At 40.7% G+C, this 21,193-nt stretch overlaps 1 protein-coding gene across 1 annotated transcript; it reads left to right on the top strand.

Annotated features, from left to right (window-relative positions):
* Window positions 1-9,808: 9,808 nt before the first annotated feature.
* Window positions 9,809-14,409, top strand: LOC102281937 (vomeronasal type-1 receptor 4). Its single transcript, XM_070387070.1, is given in 2 exon segments — window positions 9,809-14,252; window positions 14,254-14,409. Coding segments are annotated over 2 exon segments (816 nt in total). The 5' UTR covers window positions 9,809-13,472; the 3' UTR covers window positions 14,290-14,409.
* The last annotated feature ends 6,784 nt before the right edge of the window (window positions 14,410-21,193 follow it).

The following is a 21,193-nucleotide window of genomic DNA, read 5'->3' as shown; positions in this document are numbered from 1 at the left end:
GTTAACTGATACTTAATTCCAGTTATACTTAATATACTTAACGAATATATTTACACCTAAATCTGCTGCCTCCCTTTATGCTTTCTATTGCTTCTATTCTTCTATGTTTCTTTTTCTAACCACCTCTTTGCTGATTGACTTAGGATTTATTTTACCAATTCATTTCTCCCCTCTTCTGGTTTGGAATACACCGACTCTGCTTGCTTTTAGATGTTCCCCTAGGGCAGTGGCCACAGGACTGGAAAAGGTCAGTTTTCATTCCAATCCCAAAGAAAGGCGATGCCAAAGAATGCTCAAACTACCGCACAATTGCACTCATCTCACGCTAGTAAAGTAATGCTCAAAATTCTCCAAGCCAGGCTTCAGCAATATGTGAACCGTGAACTTCCTGATGTTCAAGCTGGTTTTAGAAAAGGCAGAGGAACCAGAGATCAAATTACCCACATCTGCTGGATCATGGAAAAAGCAAGAGAGTTCCAGTAAAACATCTATTTCTGCTTTATTGACTATGCCAAAGCCTTTGACTGTGTGGATCACAGTAAACTGTGGACAATTCTGAAAGAGATGGGAATACCAGACCACCTGATCTGCCTCTTGAGAAATTTGTATGCAGGTCAGGAAGCAACAGTTAGAACTGGACATGGAACAACAGACTGGTGCCAAGTAGGGAAAGCAGTACGTCAAGGCTGTATATTTTCACCCTGTTTATTTAACTTATATGCAGAGTACATCATGAGAAACGCTGGACTGGAAGAAACACAAGCTGGAATCAAGATTGCCAGGAGAAATACCAATAACCTCAGATATGCAGATGACACCACCCTTATGGCAGGAAGTGAAGAGGAACTAAAAAGCCTCTTGATGAAAGTGAAAGTGGAGAGTGAAAAAGTTGGCTTAAAGCTCAACATTCAGAAAACAAAGATCATGGCATCCGGTCCCATCACTTCATGGGAAATAGATGGGGAAACAGTGTCAGACTTTATTTTTCTGGGCTCCAAAATCACTGCAGATGGTGACCGCAGCCATGAAATTAAAAGACGCTTACTCCTTGGAAGGAACGTTATGACCAACCTAGATAGCATATTCAAAAGCAGAGACATTACTTTGCCAACAAAGATTCGTCTAGTCAAGGCTATGGTTTTTCCTGTGGTCATGTATGGATGTGAGAGTTGGACCGTGAAGAAGGCTGAGTGCCAAAGAATTGATGCTTTTGAACTGTGGTGTTGGAGAAGACTCTTGAGAGTCCCTTGGACTGCAAGGAGATCCAACCAGTCCATTCTGAAGGAGATCTGCCCTGGGATTTCTTTGGAAGGAATGATGCTAAAGCTGAAACTCCAGTACTTTGGCCACCTCATGCGAAGAGTTGACTCATTGGAAAAGACTCTGATGCTGGGAGGGATTGGTGGCAAGAGGAGAAGGGGACGACAGAGGATGAGATGGCTGGATGGCATCACTGACTCGATGGACGTGAGTCTGCGTGAACTCTGGGAGTTGGTGATGGACAGGGAGGCCTGGCGTACTGCGATTCATGGGGTCGCAAAGAGTCAGACATGACTGAGCGACTGATCTGATCTGATCTAGGGCAGTATTTCCCCACCTAAGTACTCACGGAGGTTTTCAGCTGGATAGTTTCTCGTGGAGGCTGTGCTTTAGGAAGTTTGTCAGCATCCCTACTGTCCACTCACTAGCCAGCAGTCACAGCACCACCCCTCCTTCGTGAACAGAAATGTCTCCAGCATGGCATACACAGTGGAAGGCAAAATCCCTCCTGGCTGAGAACCTCTGCCCTAGAAATTACCATACACATAGCCAACACATTAAAGGCTAACATCAAGACCTTCATCCTCATGGTTAATGTGAGAACCTTAGAATCTTGATACTCAGAATCCAGAATGGACCAACAGCCTCAGCTGCCCCCAGAGGCTTGTTAGAAGTGCAGAATGTCTGACCCCAACCCAGACCTGTTTGATTTTATATTTAGAATACTTCTTTTGTCTTGTATGCTGGAAATCTTAGTTTTTATTGAAATATATAAAAGTATCACAAGTAGATTATATGTTAGTTATACATTCCATATATCAGGAAGGCATATACAACACCTATAATAATTCCAGGATGACTAACAAATTTACAGATAGTCTACTGAATATAGCTCAACATTTTCTTTATGGCTCATTTTTTGGAAGAAATTTCCCACTTAGTGTGACCTGAGGTTGGTCACATGGCCCTTCTCATCCACCCACTCACACTTGAGAAGTGCTTCAGCCATGGGGTGCATGGAAAAGGTCACTGGCTGTGGGGGCCCATCCTCCCAGTTCTCCAGTCCTATCTTCTCCACCTGGAGAGTGACTTGGCTTCTGTGAACTTCACATTGGGAGAATAAAATGATGAATGCGTGGTGATGAATGTATTGCTATGAGCAGCACCCCAGCCCACAGGCTCTGCTTGCTGTGCAAGCCTGAGCCTTTCTTTAAAAGCTGCAGTTTGCCGCTCCAGGTCCTTGATCCCGTTAGAGTGAAGAGACCAGGGTGGAGCCGGGATGAGCTGCGTGGCCCTAATTCCTCGTCCCCTGCAGGCCCAAACCAGCAGTGGTGCGTCACTCATCTCTTCCATGACACTGTTCATGAGAACCGCCACACTAACGTTGTCTCCCTATTTATGACTCCACTTTGGCTGGATTTTTTTTTTTTTTTTTTTAACCGCCAGCTTCTCCATTCAGCCCTCCAACTGCTGCAACCTAGATGACCTCAAAGTGGATGAGTTTGGGGAGCCATTTGGTACCTTTGGCTGCTTTAACTTAAATGGTCAGGGTAGAGGTTCTAGCAGAGCCCTAGAATCACTGCGCTCTCAGGAGGTCTGCCTGTGGTACATGAGATGTGGGTGTCTTGGGTGGCTCGGATCCCACGGAGAAGGGCATGGCAAGCCACTCCAGTATTCTTGCCTGGAGAACCCCATGGACAGAGGAGCCTGACGGGCTACAGTCCATGGTATCTCAGTCGGACATGACTGAAGCCACTGAGCCCACCAGCGCTGGAGAATTACCATGGCTGCCCAAGCAGATAAGGGCCACACGAGGGCACTTTGTTCCTGATGTGCAAACTGTCCAGGTGAAGGACAAGATCTTGCTTACTATCATCAAGTATGGATGGAAGGCACCAGGTTCATCTTTCCAAATGAGTGGTGACAGGCCTGAAGACATCTTTCACATCTTTGTGCTCAAAGACAAGTTCCACACACACTTCGGCAGGGATGCATCAGTGTGGTCTGGAGTTTATCATGGAGCCACAGGGACATGGCACCTGGATCCTTTAGTGTGTGTGAGTAGATGGTGAAGGTGAAGATGATGGGGATGTTTTCATTCATTACCACCAGGCTGGCTGTTCTTTGCCCCCCTTTATTCATTTCCTAGGCATTCTACCTCAGCCTCTTTCTCACTGTCTGCCTCATTTCCCCCTAAGGCAGCATGTGCTTCCCTCATGAACACTCCCACCACTACTGGAGGATTTCTTTACCCCACAATGAAATCATCATGACAGGCATGTAGTCTGCATAGGGAGGGTCTCCTCTTTCCCATGGTGCCACCAAGGGGGAGATGTCAGGGTCAAGTTCATATTGTTTCCAGATGGGGTAACATCAGAAGACAGATCCTGACATATATTTAGGCTTTACTTGCTCTTCCTGGGATCCACATTAAAAAAAAAAAAAAAATATATATATATATACACACACACATACATATACATACACATACATACACACATATATGTATCTCCGGATCATACCTCCATCTAGTACCCTTCCAGAATTACTTCTCCTTGACACTGATGACATTTTCTAAACTGCAGCAACAACAGTGCCTCTGATTCTGGGGAAAACACCCCTGAACCTGAACCTCTTAGGAGTTGCGCTGCCTTGTAGAGAGAGGGCATGGGGAGAACTTGCCCATGTCAGGGTTCAACTTCGATGTCCCTAGCTTGGAAGCCACTTCTATCCAGTGGCTGGAGAGAGACCTGGATGCTACTCAGACATAGGAAAAGATTTCTTGTCCAAGCCTGCAAATAGCACGTCTTCTTTCCCCTCCAGTTTTTAAAGGCCTGCCCTGTGCTCCTTCTGGCCGGGGTCCAGCAGTCAAATAGCCGGGGTACTACAGACTTGTTTATGCATCATTACCCTTCTCACAGAATTGTTTGCCCAGACTCTAGGTTGAGATAGGAAGGAAGGGCAGTAACCTCTCAACACTTTTCATCTGGGACAAGGAGCTGAACAAGGCCCATGGTGGGGTTCTTAATAGCTCTCCGGCTTCCCCACACTTGGAGCTGGAAGGTCTATTTTCCCTAATACTCTAGGTTATATGCACACAGGGTAAGGGAACAGCAGAATGGGAACTGCTCTTAATTTCCATTAAGGCTAAGCTCTAGGGTGGGGAGCAGATTCCAGTCTTCAGCCTCCACTGGGGCAGGGGGCAGCTACTTGCCGTGAAGAATATCAGGGCCACAGGTTTCCCTCCACCCTTCTAAAGTCATAGTCTAGGCAACTCAAACTTCTAGTTCTAATTTTGCAACACATGGAGCTACTTTTCTTTTACTCTTCTGGAGGCTGGGGTGGGGCGGGGGGAAACCCAGCTCTACAAAGCCTGTAACCCCACTCACCCACAAATACGTAATGTTTAAAATCTTGAAGGAGAAGAGGGAAGGGCTTCTGGAGCCAGGTCCTGGGGTGGGTCTTTACTGTTGTTCAGTTTCTCAGTCATTCTCTTTGCGACCCCATGGACTTCAGCACGCCTGGCTTCCCTATCCTTCACTATCTCCCGGAGTTTGCTCCAATTCATGTCTTTACTAGATTTTTTTTTTTTTTTGACAAGACCCTGTATATTTTTTTTGAGATTTGAAAAATCATAGTAAAAATACTCATAAAATTTACTATCTTAACCATTTAAAATTGTACAGATCAGTGGTATTAAATATATCCAGAATGTTATGCAAACCTCACCATATCCAGCTCCATAATTCATTTCATCTTGTAAAACTGAAACTCTATGCCCATTAAACAACAATTCATTAGCTTCTCATTTTCCCCTTCCCCCAGTCCCCGGAAACTACTACTCTACTTTCTGTCTCATGATTTTGACTACGGTTAAGTATATCACATCCATGGAATCATACAGTATTTGTCCTTTTGTGACTGGTCTATTTCTCCTAGCATAATGCCCTTGTTAACTGAAAACAACAAAATAGCATTTTACCAGACAAGTGGGTTTATGCAGGAGCAACAGAGAATTGCAATTTGGGACAAGCAAACTCCGGCGAAACATACAGAAGTCCAGTAAAGCAAGTAAGAGGAAACTTTTATAGAAGAGAAGAGGCAGTTGGCAGGGGCTGTTATAAACAAAAAGTCCATTGGAGGAAACTGGGAGTTCAAAGTGCAGTGGCTTTTCGTTGAGTTGTAACAGTCTCTCATTGGCTGAGCTGTTGTCTGGCTTCCTGTTGCTAGTGGTAGTCGTAAAGTAGTGTCACTTCCTGCCAGAAATGCAAGGTAACATCTCTTCTTGCTGGGATCTGTATTGCGATCCAGAGGTACATGTGTGAGTGCTCCCCCTGCTGGTCACCCGACAACATTTTAGTGAGATTTTCCTTTATTCGTTCACATTTCTCAAGTTTCATTTTTGTTGCATTATATTGTAGAATTTCCTTTCTTTTACATTTTATGTCTATACTGTCTTTTACTTATCTGTTCATCTATTGATGAACTGTTGGGTTGTTTCCATGTTTTAGCTATCAAACATCTATTTGGGACCCTGCTTCTGATTCTTTTGTATAGATACCCAGAAGTAGAATTGCTCGATCATATAGTAATTCTATGTTTAATTTTCTGAGGAGCTGCCATCCTGTTTTCCAATGGCTGTGCCGTCTTACATTTCTGCCCAACAGTACATAGAATTCCTTCCAATTTCTCCACATTCTTGTCTTCACTTGTTTTCTATTGTTTTGATAGGAGCTATCTTAATGGCTGCAAGATGGCATTTCATTGTAGTTTTGATCTGCATTCCCTGATGGATAGTGATGATGATCATCTTTTCATGTGCTTATTTGTCATTTATATATATCTTCTATGGAGAAACGTCCTTTCCCAAGTTCTGAATTGGGTTATTTCTGGGTTGTTTTTTTTTTTTATTTTTGTTTAAGAGTTTTCTCCATATTTTGGATATTAATGTCTTATCAGGTATATGATTTGCAAATATTTTCTCTTATTCAATGAATTCTCTTTTTACTCTGATGATTCTGTCTTTGATACACAAAAGCATCTTAAATTTCAGGAGGTTCAGTTTGTGTTACCTGTGCTTTTAGTGTCAAATCCAAAAAATAATTGCCAAGTCTAATGTTGCAAACTTTTGCCCTATATTTTCTCCTAAGAATTTTATTGTTTTAGGTCTTACATTTAGGTCTTTGATCCATTTTGAGTTAATTTCTTTGAAATTTTATTTTATTTAACTTTACAATATTGTATTGGTTTTGCCATATATCAAAATGAATCTGCCACAGGTATACATGTGTTCCCCATCCTGAACCCTCCTCCTTCCTCCCTCCCCATACCATCCCTCTGGGTCGTCCCAGTGCACCAGCCCCAAGCATCCAGTATCATGCATCAAACCTGGACTGGTGACTCGTTTCATATATGATATTATACATATTTCAACGCCATTCTCCCAAATCATCCCACCCTCTCCCTCTCCCACAGAGTCCAAAAGACTGTTCTATACATCAGTGTCTCTTTTGCTGTCTCGTATACAGGGTTATTGTTACCATCTTTCTAAATTCCATATATATGCGTTAGTATACTGTATTGGTGTTTTTCCTTCTGGCTTACTTCACTCTGTATAATAGGCTCCAGTTTCATCCACCTCATTAGAACGGATTCAAATGTATTCTTTTTAATGGCTGAGTAATACTCCATTGTGTATATGTACCACAGCTTTCTTATCCATTCATCTGCCGATGGACATCTAGGTTGCTTCCATGTCCTGGCTATTATAAACAGTGCTGCGATGAACATTGAGGTACACGTGTCTCTTTCCCTTCTGGTTTTCTTGGTGTGTATGCCCAGCAGTGGAATTGCTGGATCATAAGGCAGTTCTATTTCCAGTTTTTTAAGGAATCTCCACACTGTTCTCCATAGTGGCTGTACTAGTTTGCATTCCCACCAACAGTGTAAGAGGGTTCCCTTTTCTCCACACCCTCTCCAGCATTTATTGCTTGTAGACTTTTGGATTGAAGCCATTCTGACTGGCGTGAAATGGTACCTCATTGTGGTTTTGATTTGCATTTCTCTGATAATGAGTGATGTTGAGCATCTTTTCATGTGTTTGTTAGCCATCTGTATGTCTTCTTTGGAGAAATGTCTATTTAGTTCTTTGGCCCATTTTTTGATTGGGTCATTTATTTTTCTGGAATTGAGCTGTAGGAGTTGCTTGTATATTTTTGAGATTAATTCTTTGTCAGTTGCTTCATTTGCAATTATTTTCTCCCATTCTGAAGGCTGTCTTTTCATCTTGCTTATAGTTTCCTTTGTTGTGCAGAAGCTTTTAAGTTTAATTAGGTCCCATTTGTTTATTTTTGCTTTTATTTCCAATATTCTGGGAGGTGGGTCATAGAGGATCCTGCTGTGATGTATGTTGGAGAGTGTTTTGCCTATGTTCTCCTCTAGGAGTTTTGAGTTAATTTTTGTATGTAGTGTTAAGTAAGGGTCCAACTTCCTTCTTTTGCATGTGGATATCCAACTTTCCCAGCCTCATTTGTTGAAAGAACTGTCATTTTCCCACATTGCCCAGAACTTGGGTAAGAAGATTTCCACTTGTTCCAGGAAGCATTCTTGTATCCCCTAATCAGGATTGTGTAAGATCTTTATAATTTTCTCTTTGAGAAAGTCATGTCTTTCTCAGCATTACATCCTTATCATTATGACTATTAAAGAATGTGAAGAAACGTCTTAGATTTTACCCTACACACAAGAAAACAAATTATCCTGTCAACTTCATGGATCTGTCAGAAGGCATGAGACTCCTGGGTCTGAGAAGAAAGATTTTATCATTCATGACACAAGAACAGCAAGAGCTTTGCGTTTTCATTTGTTCTTGTCTGTATCAGGCTTCTCAGAGGTGATAAAAAGAGGCCCAAAAAACACATAATAGGTTTACATCACAAGTGAAGATGTGAAGAAGAAATCCAAATATTTTAATGTTGGTCACGAACAAACCTGCCCAAATTTTGCCTCAGAGGAAAGCATTGTTTTTATTATGCTGATCAAGTAATTAACCTGTCCTTTTCCCTGGGGAATATACTGTAGACATTGTCTGAAGCTGGTTGTTATATGAAAAGTTCTTGAAAAGATAATTTAGGACAGAAGCTTACACAAACTGTGAAGAAACTTACAGCAAAACTTGTCTCTCAGCACGGTGCAACTTTCCCTTTAAAACATGAGCCTAATCAACCTTCTAAACAAAAAGGCCCACTGAAGCTTTCTGGTCCCAAGACTAAACTTGACTGTGTGCACACTGGGGTTGTAAATATTGGAAGAGTTACAAGAAGAGATGGGATCACCAGGAAATCTGACAGAAAACCAGTTCCAAGGGTGAGATGATGTCAAACTGGATGAGGCAATGATAGATGACAGCAAATAAAAAGCAAGGCAAGCACAACATTTTCAGAAGAAGTGGAAATGTGTTATCTTGAAATGTAAAGAGACAAGTTGCTACTGACATATATAACAAATTATTCTGAATAGATTGCTGATGTAAATTTTAAAGATATAAAATGATGTTTTTAGAAGAAAACAGAGAACATTTCTGAGCTCTAATAGGAAAAGACTGTTTTTAAACAGAGCAAAAATATCGACTATAAAGGAGGACATGACAAATGAGCTTGTATTGAAGTTAAGTGCTTCTACTCATCAAAAGAGAAGATAGAAAACAAGATGGAGAATTCGTTTCATCTTGCAAAACTGAAACAGTAACTCCCCATCTCTTCTTCCTCAGTACCCTAACAACTGCCTTCCTGCTTTTATTGCTGTGATTTTTACTATGATAAATATCTCATAAAAGTGGAATCATACAGTGTTTGTCTTTTTGTGACTGGTTTATTTCACTTTATATAGTATCTGCAAAGTTTGTCCATGTTGTGGTATATATCATTATTTCCTCCTTTTAAGCCTAAATAATATTCCATTGTATGTAGATACCAGTTTGTTTTTGCATATGATATGAGAAACTATTCCAGTTTGATTGTTTTGCATGTAGCTGTTCAGTTTCCCAACAACATCTGTTGAAGAGACTGTCTTTGCCGTATTGTATCTGCTTGCCTCCTGTGTCATAGAGAAATTGACCATTAAGTGTAGATTCATTTCTGTCCTATTTATTCTGTTCCATTGATCTATGTGTCCCTTGATCTTGTGTCAGTACCACACTGTTTTGATGCCTGTAGTTTTACAGTGTAGTTTGAAATTGGGAGCAAGATAGTTCCAACTTTGTTTTTCCTTCTCAAGATTGTTTTGGCTATTCAGGGTCTTTTGTGTTTCCATACAGACTTTATGTCTTCACTCCAGGCTTTCCCCACCATGGTTTTATTTGGGTATGAATACATACCCATTCACTGTTATACCCTGAAACATGCTATCTTTCTTACCCCCTGACCCATGAGGAGGTAATGCTCACATAGACTATAGAGTCCATGGAATTCTCCAGGCTAGAATACTAGAGTGGGTAGCCGTTCCCTTCTCCAGGGGATCTTCCCAACCCAGGGATCAAACTCAGGTCTCCCACATTGCAGGCAGATTCTTTACCAGCTGAGCCACCAGGGAAGCCCAATTTTAAGGCAGCCTATAGCAAATATTGTCTGTGGATTGTTGCAGGGTGAAAGGATTACAAGCAGAGGAAAGGATGCCTTTTTCCTGTGTCCAGAAGTCTAGAGATATACCTGTTCTTCTGTATATGAAATCATCATCCAGAGATACACAGGGACCATGTAAGTTGATTTTATGAAGGTGAATGTGACAATGTGAGTTCATATGAATGTGTGTCATGTGTTTAGGAATATGATGTGAGTTTGGGTGTGGTGAGCATGTGCACAAATGTTTGTGAGTTTTAAACTATAATTGTGCAAGTACTATATACATAAGTATGTGAGTATTAATGCACATGGGTGTTTGCATCTGCCTGTAGGTGTTCAAATGAGTTTGTGTGCAGACTTAGTTGACCACCAAGTATGGCTCCAAATCCCTAACTTGAAAATCGGCAGCGATTGCATCATGACGCTGCATCAAATGTAGATGTATTTATACGAAAAAACCAGATTTCTTGCAAGTCCTAATTTATATTTCTTAATATCAGAGTACCAAGTGCTTATTCTTGAAAAATAGCACAATTAATTAATTAATGTAGAGCACTGTGGTAACTATTTTATCTCTTTGAATGAAGTAATTGAGTATTGGTTCATCTGATATTTACAAGAATGGTAGAATCTGTCTGTTGAGCCGTCAGAACTAAGTGCTCATTTGTGAGACACTCATTTTGAACCTTCTCATTTTTTCCATGTATATTGTTCTGTTGTGTGTCAGTTGCTCAGTCATGTCTGACTCTTTGAGACCCCATGGACTGTAGCCCACCAGGCTCCTCTGTCCGTGGAATTCTCAAGGCAAGAATACTGGAGTGGGTTGCCATTTCCATCTCCAGGGGGTCTTCCCAACCCAGGGATCGAACCTGTATTGCAGGCAGATGCTTTACCGTCTGAGCTACTAGGGAAGCCCCATATTGTTCTGTGTCTGATTCTAATTGCTAATGGAGGTGAATAATCATAAAGTAAATTTTTCTACAACATCTCCATGTTGATTGGCATCGATTTATGCAAAGCATCCAATTAATTGGCTCTGATTTGTGCTGACATTTTCTATAATGAGTAATGTGTCCTGTTCTTCCTTTTACTTGTCTCTCTTTGAATGTTTTTCCCAGGTATTTTGTCCCATTCCATTTCTCTAACAATACTTTAATTGATCATTCAGTTTAACGGTCTGAAGATTAGGAGAGCTCTAGTTTCAGGGTAGAGAAACATCTCAGGGAAGTAAAGAATGCAGAGGGACACACAGTTCATGCCAGTCCCTTATGTGTGTGACTTCAGAAAGTCCAGCTTTCCTCGATGTGAGACCCTGTCTGCCTCCAGGGATCATGGAAAGTAAGAAGGCTCTTGGAAACACTCCTTTAGTCTCCTAAGGGTGCTAACTAGAAACTTGTAATTGTTTCCAGTAATTAACAACCGAGAGAAAAGTTTCCAGAAATGTTCTCAGATCCCAGGCCTGCACTCCCATTGCTGCTGCAGGTGAAATGATAATTGCAGCTCTGATGGGAGGGGAGGGGGGGACACAGCATCTCAAACCCATATATCAGGATCCAGTTGCCTCCCTCCCACACAGACACTAGGTATAATGACCACCAGAAAGCCCACTCTCCTGATAGCAGGAAGGTGTCAGGTAAGTGTTTTCCATCTCATTCTAAGCAGCAGAGTCTATAAGAGAAAGTCAGATCAAGAGTCTGGAGAAGAGGTCATATCAGACAAAGGCAATCTTCTGTGTAGTAACTGGATTCAGTGCCAACAGCGGGCAGGATGGTGTAAGTCTGAGGCATGAGCTGAGCTAATATTGAGAGATGGGTTTCTAGAACCCATGGCAATCTCTAAAGACCCTTCATGCAATCAAATGTAATCCTCTGACAGTTTCTGTTGTGACTCAATCCACGTTACAGCAAAACCTGATTTTTAAGGTGCTTAAAAATATTTGTGATGAAAGGATCCTAGTCCACATTGGGGAAATGTCATTTGTAAATAAGTATATGGTCTATCATTTGGTAATATTTAAGCTATTTGTTAACTATACTGAAAAAAGCTTTGCTTCTCACTGAGTTAAAGCTCTTGGGTTTAACTCATTCATGTCCATCAAAGCCATTTCTAGGCAAAGAATGAAACTGCATACATGGCATAATTCCAATAAAGATATTTTTCTCAACTTAAAAAAAATTGTATTTTAACTGGTAAAATACATTTGTAAAATCAATCTGCTGTTGAGTCTGCCTTACAGGAATTATAGACTCCATGTTCAGGATGACTAGAAGTTCACCACCAATCCATACAGGTTTGCACTAAAATGTATGATGGATCTGAAGAAATCATCTAATCCCATGCAGAAAGTGTGTCTAAATGAAAACGACTTGAATAGAAAGGGTTGTTCCAGTCCTGGATGTCTGATGCAATTAGTGTAGACAGTAGCTTTGCCTGAACTGAAAACCTCTGTAGTGTGTTCATTCTGGTGAGGTTACTGTCATTCTTAGATTTAAAGAACGGTTGACATGGTAATTGTAAGTTAGAGGCAGCAGCTGCCAGTCTCCTAGCATGTTGATTCTTTTTTTTTTTTTTTTAAATAGGCTACTATCAATCCAAAAATCCAGTCTCTGAATTTATAAAATACATAAGAATACATGCCTTGCAGATGCTATTTTACACATATGTCTGGTATGTCAGTGGCATGCACAAATATTATTTCTTTGTTGCTATTTTTGCTTAGCTCTGGAATTAACAAATAGATAAGTATATGAATTGAAAACAACAATAATTCAGTTTTTGCACTCTTTTATCATGTATTAGTGTTTTATGGCTCAAAGTTTACAATGTTACTTGTGCTTATTCAATAATTCCTGTGATAGGTACATTATACCTACATTACAGACATAAAAGCATCCTAATACCATTCCAGTACTGAGCCATTCTCATCTTCATGACATTAAGTTATCTTGGGCAGGTTCCTGCCATATGCCATATTCTGCTGCCAGCAATCCATATATATGTATTAAGATATCTAAAACCTAATACATAGTACATAGTGCCCTAAAGAATAAAGCTTTACAAAAATGGAATCTTCTTATAATAAAAATATAAAAGACCATTGGTCTAAAATCAAGTTAAGAAGTTGTGAAATCAAAACTAAATATGGGTATGGGTTATTATTTGAATACAACTAACTGGTTTTTGGCAGAGCTGGTGGGTCAGTGCACTCTCTTGACCAGCCTAATGAGTTTCTAAAGTCTTCACTCTGCCCTGTGCAGCAGATCTCAACAAATACATAACCTCTCTGTGTTACCTTTCCTTGAAAAAATTGAAGTCACAGAAATCCCAGGCTCGTGGATTTGTGAAGAATGAAGTGATAGCATGGAGTGCCTTCAACAAGTAATTTTGCATTTTAAGTGCTCTTTCAATGTTATACATTGAGCCCTTTTAAGGCTACTAGTAGCAGAAAAGCATAAAGCAAAATTTTCCAAGTGGGACCTGAGGATAAGTGGAGAATATTGGATTTCAGTGGACATGATGCATACAGCACACACCTGATGTTCCCATAGAGACAATAACTCACAAGACAAGTACCAGTGACTGTGAACTGAGAGGATGGCTGGCAGCTTTCTCATAATAGGCATGATCATCTTAACACAAACCGTGGTTGGAATCCTGGGGAATTTCTCACTCCTTTGCAGTTATATCGTCCTTCACGTCATGGGTTACAGGTTAAGGTCCACAGATTTGATCCTTAAGCACCTGATTGTGGCCAACTCCTTGGTCCTCCTCTGTAAAGGGGTCCCCGAGACAATGTCAATCTTTGGGTGGAAGCAGATCCGCAGTGATTTTGGCTGCAAACTTCTCTTCTTTCTACACAGAATGGGGAGGGGAATGTCCATTGGCAGCATCTGCCTCTTGAGTGTCTTTCAGATGATCACAATCAGTCCCTGGAACTCCAGGTGGGCAGTGCTGAAAGTAATAGCTCCCAAGTACACCGTTCCCTCTATTTTACTGTGTTGGATCCTCCAAATGCCGGTAAATGTCATTTTTCCTATCTTTATAACTGGCAAATGGAGTCACAATAACATCACAGAGGAAAGAGATTATGGCTGCTGTTCTAGTATTCAAACTGGCCAGAAGAATATAAAAACCAGAGACGCCTTGTATGCAGCATTGCTGTCATCCCCTGATGTTTTATGTTTGGGGCTCACGCTCTGGGCCGGTGGCTCCATGGTTCTCATTCTCTACCGACATAAGCAGCAGGTCCAGCACATTCGTAGGACTGATGCCTCCTCCAGGTCCTCCCCTGAGTCCAGGGCTACTAAAACCATCCTTCTCCTGGGGGGCACCTTTGTCTGCTTTTATACTCTTTCCTCCATCTTTCAAGTTCTTTTGGCTCTTTTTGTTCAGCCCAGCTGGTTCTTTTTGAACATGACTGTAATCATAGCAGCGTGCTTCCCAAGTATCAGCCCCTTTCTGCTCATGAGCCGTGACTCCAGTGTACAAAGGCTCTACTTTGCCTGGGAAAGAAATGCAAAGTCCTCTACTATTATGAGAAAAGTGTGAATTTTATTTATTCTATAATGAGCCACTGCCAGCTCATTTATTCACCCTCAGAATCCTAATTTAAATTTTGAATTTCAAGATAATATACAGGACATGCCAAATGTCTTCTTCAATATAAAGACCAATTGAAATATATTGTCATGAAATATGAATACCTCATAAAAAATCATATCATTGAAGTTTCCTTGTAGAAAAGGAGTTCAGAAATTTATGCAATAAACAAGTCTTGAAATGATATGCATATTATAAAGTGTTCAAATGTGTTACTTTCAGTCTAACAGAACGAATTTCCCACAAATGAAGTAGGTGTGGAATTATAGATAAAAGTATACATGAAAACGGATCAGTGTGTACAGTAGTCAGAAATAAAATGGAAGAAATTAATGTCCTCACAGAGTAAAGAATACCCTGGTTACTACGCGAAGGTAAAATCAGGTAAGAATTTGGGAGCCAGTTACAAGTTTATAGTTCACATTGTTAAGAGAGATGGCAGTATTTATTAGAAAGACTCTTGCAGGGAGATTAGCACATTTAAATATTTTCATGTAGAAATGAGCAGTTTGAAGTGAAGTACAATACAAAACACACTGAAAGAAAAATATATTTCAGCAGATTTAAAAAACTGAAATATATTTGACATATAACATTGTGTGAATTTTAAGTGTAAGATGTGATAATTTGTTACACATAAATATTGTAATGTGACTGCCATTACAACCACATATCACAATGCATAACTTTTCTTTTATGTCAAATTTTTCCTTGAATTATAGTTGATTTACAGTATTATAGTAGTGGCAGAGGTACAACATTGTGGTTCAGTATATAGGTTATACTTTGTTTAAAGTTATTATGAACTATTGGCTATATTCCCTGTGCTGTAAAGTATGTCCTTGTAGTTTATTTATTTTCTACATAGTAATGTGTACTTCTAAATCTTTACTCTGTCTTGCCCCTTCCCACTTTCTCTCTCCACTGGTAAGCACTAGTTTATTCTCTATATGTGAGAGTCTTTTTCTATATCATTATTTTCATCCATTTGTACTAGCTTTAGATTCCATATGTCAAGGGATAATATTCAGTATTTATCTTTTTGTCTGACTTATTTCACTAAACAGAATGATTTCCAGGTCCATCTATGGTAGAAGCAGTGAAATTTTATTCTTAAAGGGTGAGGAATATTCCATTGTGTGTGTGTACTGAATTCATTAGTTTTCTGGTGGAGACATTAGGGTTTTCTATAGAAAGTATCATTTCTCTATAGTAGTGACAGTTTTACTTCTCTTAGGCATTGGATGTCTCTTATTAGTTTTTGTCCAAATACTGTTAAACCAGAGTGGCAAGAGTGAGCATCCTTGTCTTGGTCCTGATTTTAGAGGAAAAAGCTTTCAGATATCCACCTCTGTGGGTTTTGATTTATTATGTGGAGATGTATTTTCTCTATGCTCATTTTTCTGAGAGTATTTACCATGAATGGATGTTAGATTTTGTCAATGCTTTTTCTATGTCTATTGACAAAATCTTGTGTTTATCTTCCTTTTTTAATGTTGTGTATCACGTGGATTGACTTATGGATTTTTAACCATCCTTGCATCTCTGGAACAATGCTACGTGGTAATCATTTATGATATCTTTAATAGATTGTTGAATTCTGTCTGCTAATATTTTGTTGAAAATTTTTTCAACCATATTCATCAAGAAAATGATCTGTAATTTTCTGTAGTGTCTCTTTATAGTACTGATATCAATGTAAAGTTAGCCTGATATAATAAACTTAAGAGTGTTCTCCTCCTCTTTAATTTTTGGAATAGTTTAAGAAGGGTAGATTTTATTTTTAAAAATGCTTCATAGGATCACATGTGACACCCTCAGGCCCTGGACATTGTTTTCTGGGAGGTTTTTGATTCAGTTCAGTTCAGTTCACTCTCTCAGTCGTGTCCGACTTTTTGCGACCCCATGAACCGCAGTACACCAGGCCTCCCTGTCCATCACCAACTCCTGGAGTTTACCCAAACTCATGTCCATTGAGTCGATGATGCCATCCAACCATCTCATCCTCTGTCGTCCCCTTCTCCTCTCGCCTTCAATCTTTCCCAGCATCAGGGTCTTTTCAAATGAGTCAGCTCTTCACAGAAGGTGGCCAAAGTATTGGAGTTTCAGCTTCATCATCAGTCCTTCCAATGAATATTAAGGACCGATTTCCTTTAGGAAGGACTGGTTGGATCTCCTTGCAGTCCAAGGGACTCTCAAGAGTCTTCTCCAACACCACAGTTCAAAAGCATCAATTCTTCAGTGCTCAGCTTTCTTTATAGTCCAACGCTCACATCCATATGTGCCTACTGGAAAAACCATAGCCTTGACTAGACAGACCTTTGTGGACAAAGTCATGTCTCTGCTTTTCAATATGCTATCTAGGTTGGTCATAACTTTCCTTCTAAGGAGTAAGCGTCTTTTAATTTCATGGCTGTAATCACCATCTGCAGTGATTTTGGAGCCCCCCCCCACCAAAATAAAGTCAGCCACTGTTTCTACTGTTTCCCCATCTATTTGCCATGAAGTGATGGGACTGGATGCCATGATCTTAGTTTTCTGAATGTTGAGCTGTAAGCTAACTTTTTCACTCTCCTCTTTCACTTTCATCAAGAGGCTTTTTAGTTCCTCTTCACTTTCTGCCATAAGGGTCTTTTCATCTGCATATCTGAGGTTATTGATATTTCTCCCAGAAATCTTGATTCCAGCTTGTGCTTCCTCCAGCCCCGCATTTCTCATGATGTACTCTGCATATAAGTTAAATAAGCAGAGTGACAATATACAGCCTTGACGTAGTCCTTTTCCTATTTGGAACCAGTCTGTTGTTCCATGTCCAGTTCTAACTGTTGCTTCCTGACCTGCATATAGGTTTCTCAAGAGGCAGGTCAGGTGGTCTGGTATTCCCACCTCTTTCAGAATTTTTCACAGTTTATTGTGATCCACACATCAAAGGCTTTGGCATAGTCAAGAAAGCAGAAATAGATGTTTTTCTGGAACTCTCTTGCTTTTTTGCAGATGTTGGCAATTTGATCTCTGGTTGGTTCCTCTGCCTTTTCTAAAACCAGTTGAACATCTGGAAGTTCACAGTTCATGTATTGATGAAGCTTGACTTGGAGAATTTTGAGCATTATTTTACTAGTGTGTGAGATGTGTGCAATTGTGTAGTAGTTTGAGCATTCTTTGGCATTGCCTTTCTTTGGGATTGGAATGAAAATGGACCTTTTCCATTCCTGTGGCCCCTGCTGAATTTTCCAAATTTGCTGGCATATTGAGTGCATCGCTTTCACAGCATCATCTTTTAGGACTTGAAATAGCTCAACTGGAATTCCATCACCTCCACTAGCTTTGTTTGTAGTGATACTTCCTAAGACCCACTTGGCTTCACATTGCAGGATGTCTGGCTCTAGGTGAGTGTGAATGATCACACCATCATGATTATCTGGCTTGTGAAGGTCTTTTTTGTACAGTTCTTCTGTGTATTCTTGCCACCTTTTCTTAATATCTTCTGCTTCTGTTAGGTCCATACCATTTTTGTCCTTTATTGCGCCCAACTTTGCATGAAATGTTTCCTTGGTGTCTCTAATTTTCTTGAAGAGATATCTACTCTTTCCCATTCTGTTGTTTTCCTCTATTTCTTGGCATTGATCGCTGAAGAAGGCTTTCTTATCTCTCCTTGCTATTCTTTGGAACTCTGCATTCAAATGAGTATATCTTTCCTTTTCTCCCTTGCTTTTCACGTCTCTTCCTTTCACAGCTATTTGTAAGGCCTCCTCAGACAGCCATTTTGCTTTTTTGCTTTCTAGATTGTCTATTTCTTCCTAATTCAGTCTTATTTTTTAATATAAATGTATTTATTTTAATTGGAGGTTAATTACAATATTGTATTGCTTTTGCCATACATCCACATGAATCCACCATGGGTGTACACGTGTTCCCCATCCTGAATCCCCCTCCCATGTCCCTCCCCATACCATCCCTCTGGGTCATCCCAGTGCACCAGCCCCGAGCATCAAAGACGGTTTCTAGAAATTTGGTCAGTTAAGTGGATTTGGGTTTTTTCTTTAGATTTTTTCAGACATTTGAAATAGGCCTGTATTGATATAAAGTTTTTTCTTAGAAGTGTGTTTACTGTGTTCCATCAATTTTGGAAAGTTGTGTTGTTATTCTCATTTGTCTTCTGGTAATTTCTGATTTACTCTTGATATGTTTTTTGAACCTATTGAGAGGGTAACAGGCAGGAAGGCCAGGAGTCTCCAAGTGGAGGAAATAGCCTGCAAGTGTCAGACATTTTTGTCTCTCTTAAGTGGCAGGAGGAAACAAACTAGCAATATTTTTTTCTTCTCGATACAAATTTAAAAGGAGGTTTCTCTTAACATACTGTGTTGCCATAATGACACCTGGTTTCACCTGAAGTTAACTATTCTCAAACCTTGAGATAACCAATGCATTTTTCTTATGGAAATGTTTGTCTTAAGCTATTTAATGTACTGTGCATTTACCCCAGACTCTGTCTTCAAGTCGGTTCTGCCTAATGGCTCAGAAGCTACTTGACAAAGCAGAATATTATACTCAGATACTGTTCCCCTAACCTATGTAAACAAAATTATTTGTATGGTAATCTGCCCTTCTACAAGATTCAAGTTAATCATTTTATGGCCTGGGATGAGTCATCTAGTGTCAAGATTATCCCAAAATGCATCTTATGGATGAGGGGCCTTGTGCCATTCTGAGTTTTAAGACATTCCTTTCTTTCATTAACAGACGGTTAGTGACTATATAACATCCAGCTGAAGACTAGCAGGGGGGTACTCTTTCTGCCCCTTTCTGATGCCTATGTCAGAAGCTTTCTGTATCTCCTTTATACTTTAATAAAACTTTATTACACAAAAGCTCTGAGTGATCAAGCCTCGTCTCTGGCCCCGTGTTGAAATCTTATCCTCCAGAGGCCAAAAATCCTGGCGTCTTTGTATTGTTCAACAACAACCTTTCACTATCATGTTTTAGTAGTGTGTTGTTTAGTCTCTGTGTGTTTGTCTCTTTGCAGATTTATATCTGAGGTAAGTCTCTTGCAGGAAACATAGTGAAAGAACTCATTTTTTTTTTAAATCCAGTTAGGTGCCAGAACAGAAACCCTGTGGGTCAGGCCCAAGGTGAATCTCTTTCTTCTAAGTGTGTGTTGTTCCTCTCCACACCTTGGGTCCATTTCCCCAGAGGAAGAAGACCTCTGAATCAATTGGGAACCATGGGCAGACAGGGGTCTGATGCTCTGCCTATGTAGGTGCCAATGGCTGTGCTGTCGCAGCCTCAAGTGCAAGTTCCCATTGTCCTTCACAGTTGAAGACTGCTCCCTGTCTTTGCAACCCCCACCCTGTTATGGAGCTGCTCTTTACAGCTTGCAGGAGCTCATGGGGACCCTAAGCATTGGTTGAGAAGTGAGCTGTTGTGGAACAGCTCTGTCCCAGAACCAGGTTGTTCTGTGTCCCTTGGTGAAGTCTTCTCTCTGGTTGTAGGCTCCCTAGATCCAATGCAGCGATATGACATGGATTGAGTTGGGCAGAAGCATTTGCTGTGTTCAGGCTGGGCACATGAGTAGGTGGTAGATGGTCGTGGGAAACTCTGCAGCCACTAGAGCAGACCCCTCTGTCTTGTCTGGGTGGAAAGTCCCTTGTGTCTCTAAAGTTTCCCCATCCTCTGTCACTCCTGCACTGTGTGAAACTGCTCCTCAGGGTAGGCAGTTCTTTGCATATTTACCTGCAAATTATCCCTGTGTAATGAGCTGTAGTGAAATAGCTGTCATATGATCTCCGGGCTGCTTCTGGGGGGTTGCTTGAATCAACACCAACAGTGGCTGCCACTGCTCCACCCAGGCTCTGCCCTGGCTGTGGGTTATCTCTGTGTCCCTCCATCAACTCTTCCCTCACAGTGACTGCTCCAGATCCAGTGCCATGGAGGGAGGAGGACTGGTGTGTTCATTCCACTGGGGCTGGAGTGTGTGGTGAGTTGGTTGTGGTAAAACAGCAGCTACTTGAGTAGACCTCTGTCTTCCCTGCCTCATGGACTAGTCAATGTGTGCTCCTCGTGAGCATAGTCCTATCTTCCTATAGCTCTTCTTCTCATCCCAGCGCTTCTCCCACCAGACAGGCTTGTATCAAACACACAGGACCCTAGGACTGGGGTACCCAATCTGTGGCTCAGACTACTCACTCACCAACGCATCCATTTCTTTGAGTTGTCAGCCATGGGTACAGCTCCTGGCTCGATTGCTCAAGGATAGATCATATATTGGAACCCAAAACAAATCTCAACACATTTAAGTAGAAATCACATATATCCTATATTCCACTCACAATGGTATGAAATGAAGAAGCCATCTTTGAGAAGAGAACTAGAAAAGTGAGAGAGGAGTTTACAGCAATATGGGCCCACCTAAAAAAAGAAGGAAAATTTCAAATAACATTGTAGCCATACACCTAAAGAAACTAGAAAAGAGAAACAAACAAAGCCCAAAGTCAGGAGAATGAAGGAAATGATAAAATTAGTGTGGAAATAAATAAAACAGAGACTAAAAAGACAGTAGAAAAGATCAATCAGGGAGTTCCTGGTGATCCAGTAGCTAAGTCCACTGGGACTCCATGCTCCCAATCAGGAGGCCTGAGTTTGATCCATGGTCCAGGATCTCGATAGTACATGCGACAACTAAGACTTTGCATGCCGCAACTAAAGATACCGAGTCCACA

This window comes from Bos mutus, chromosome 18 (assembly GCF_027580195.1).
Source record: "Bos mutus isolate GX-2022 chromosome 18, NWIPB_WYAK_1.1, whole genome shotgun sequence".
NCBI lineage: Eukaryota > Metazoa > Chordata > Mammalia > Artiodactyla > Bovidae > Bos > Bos mutus.
Note: the sequence above shows the minus strand (reverse complement) of the source record. Positions and strands in the feature narration are given on the sequence as shown.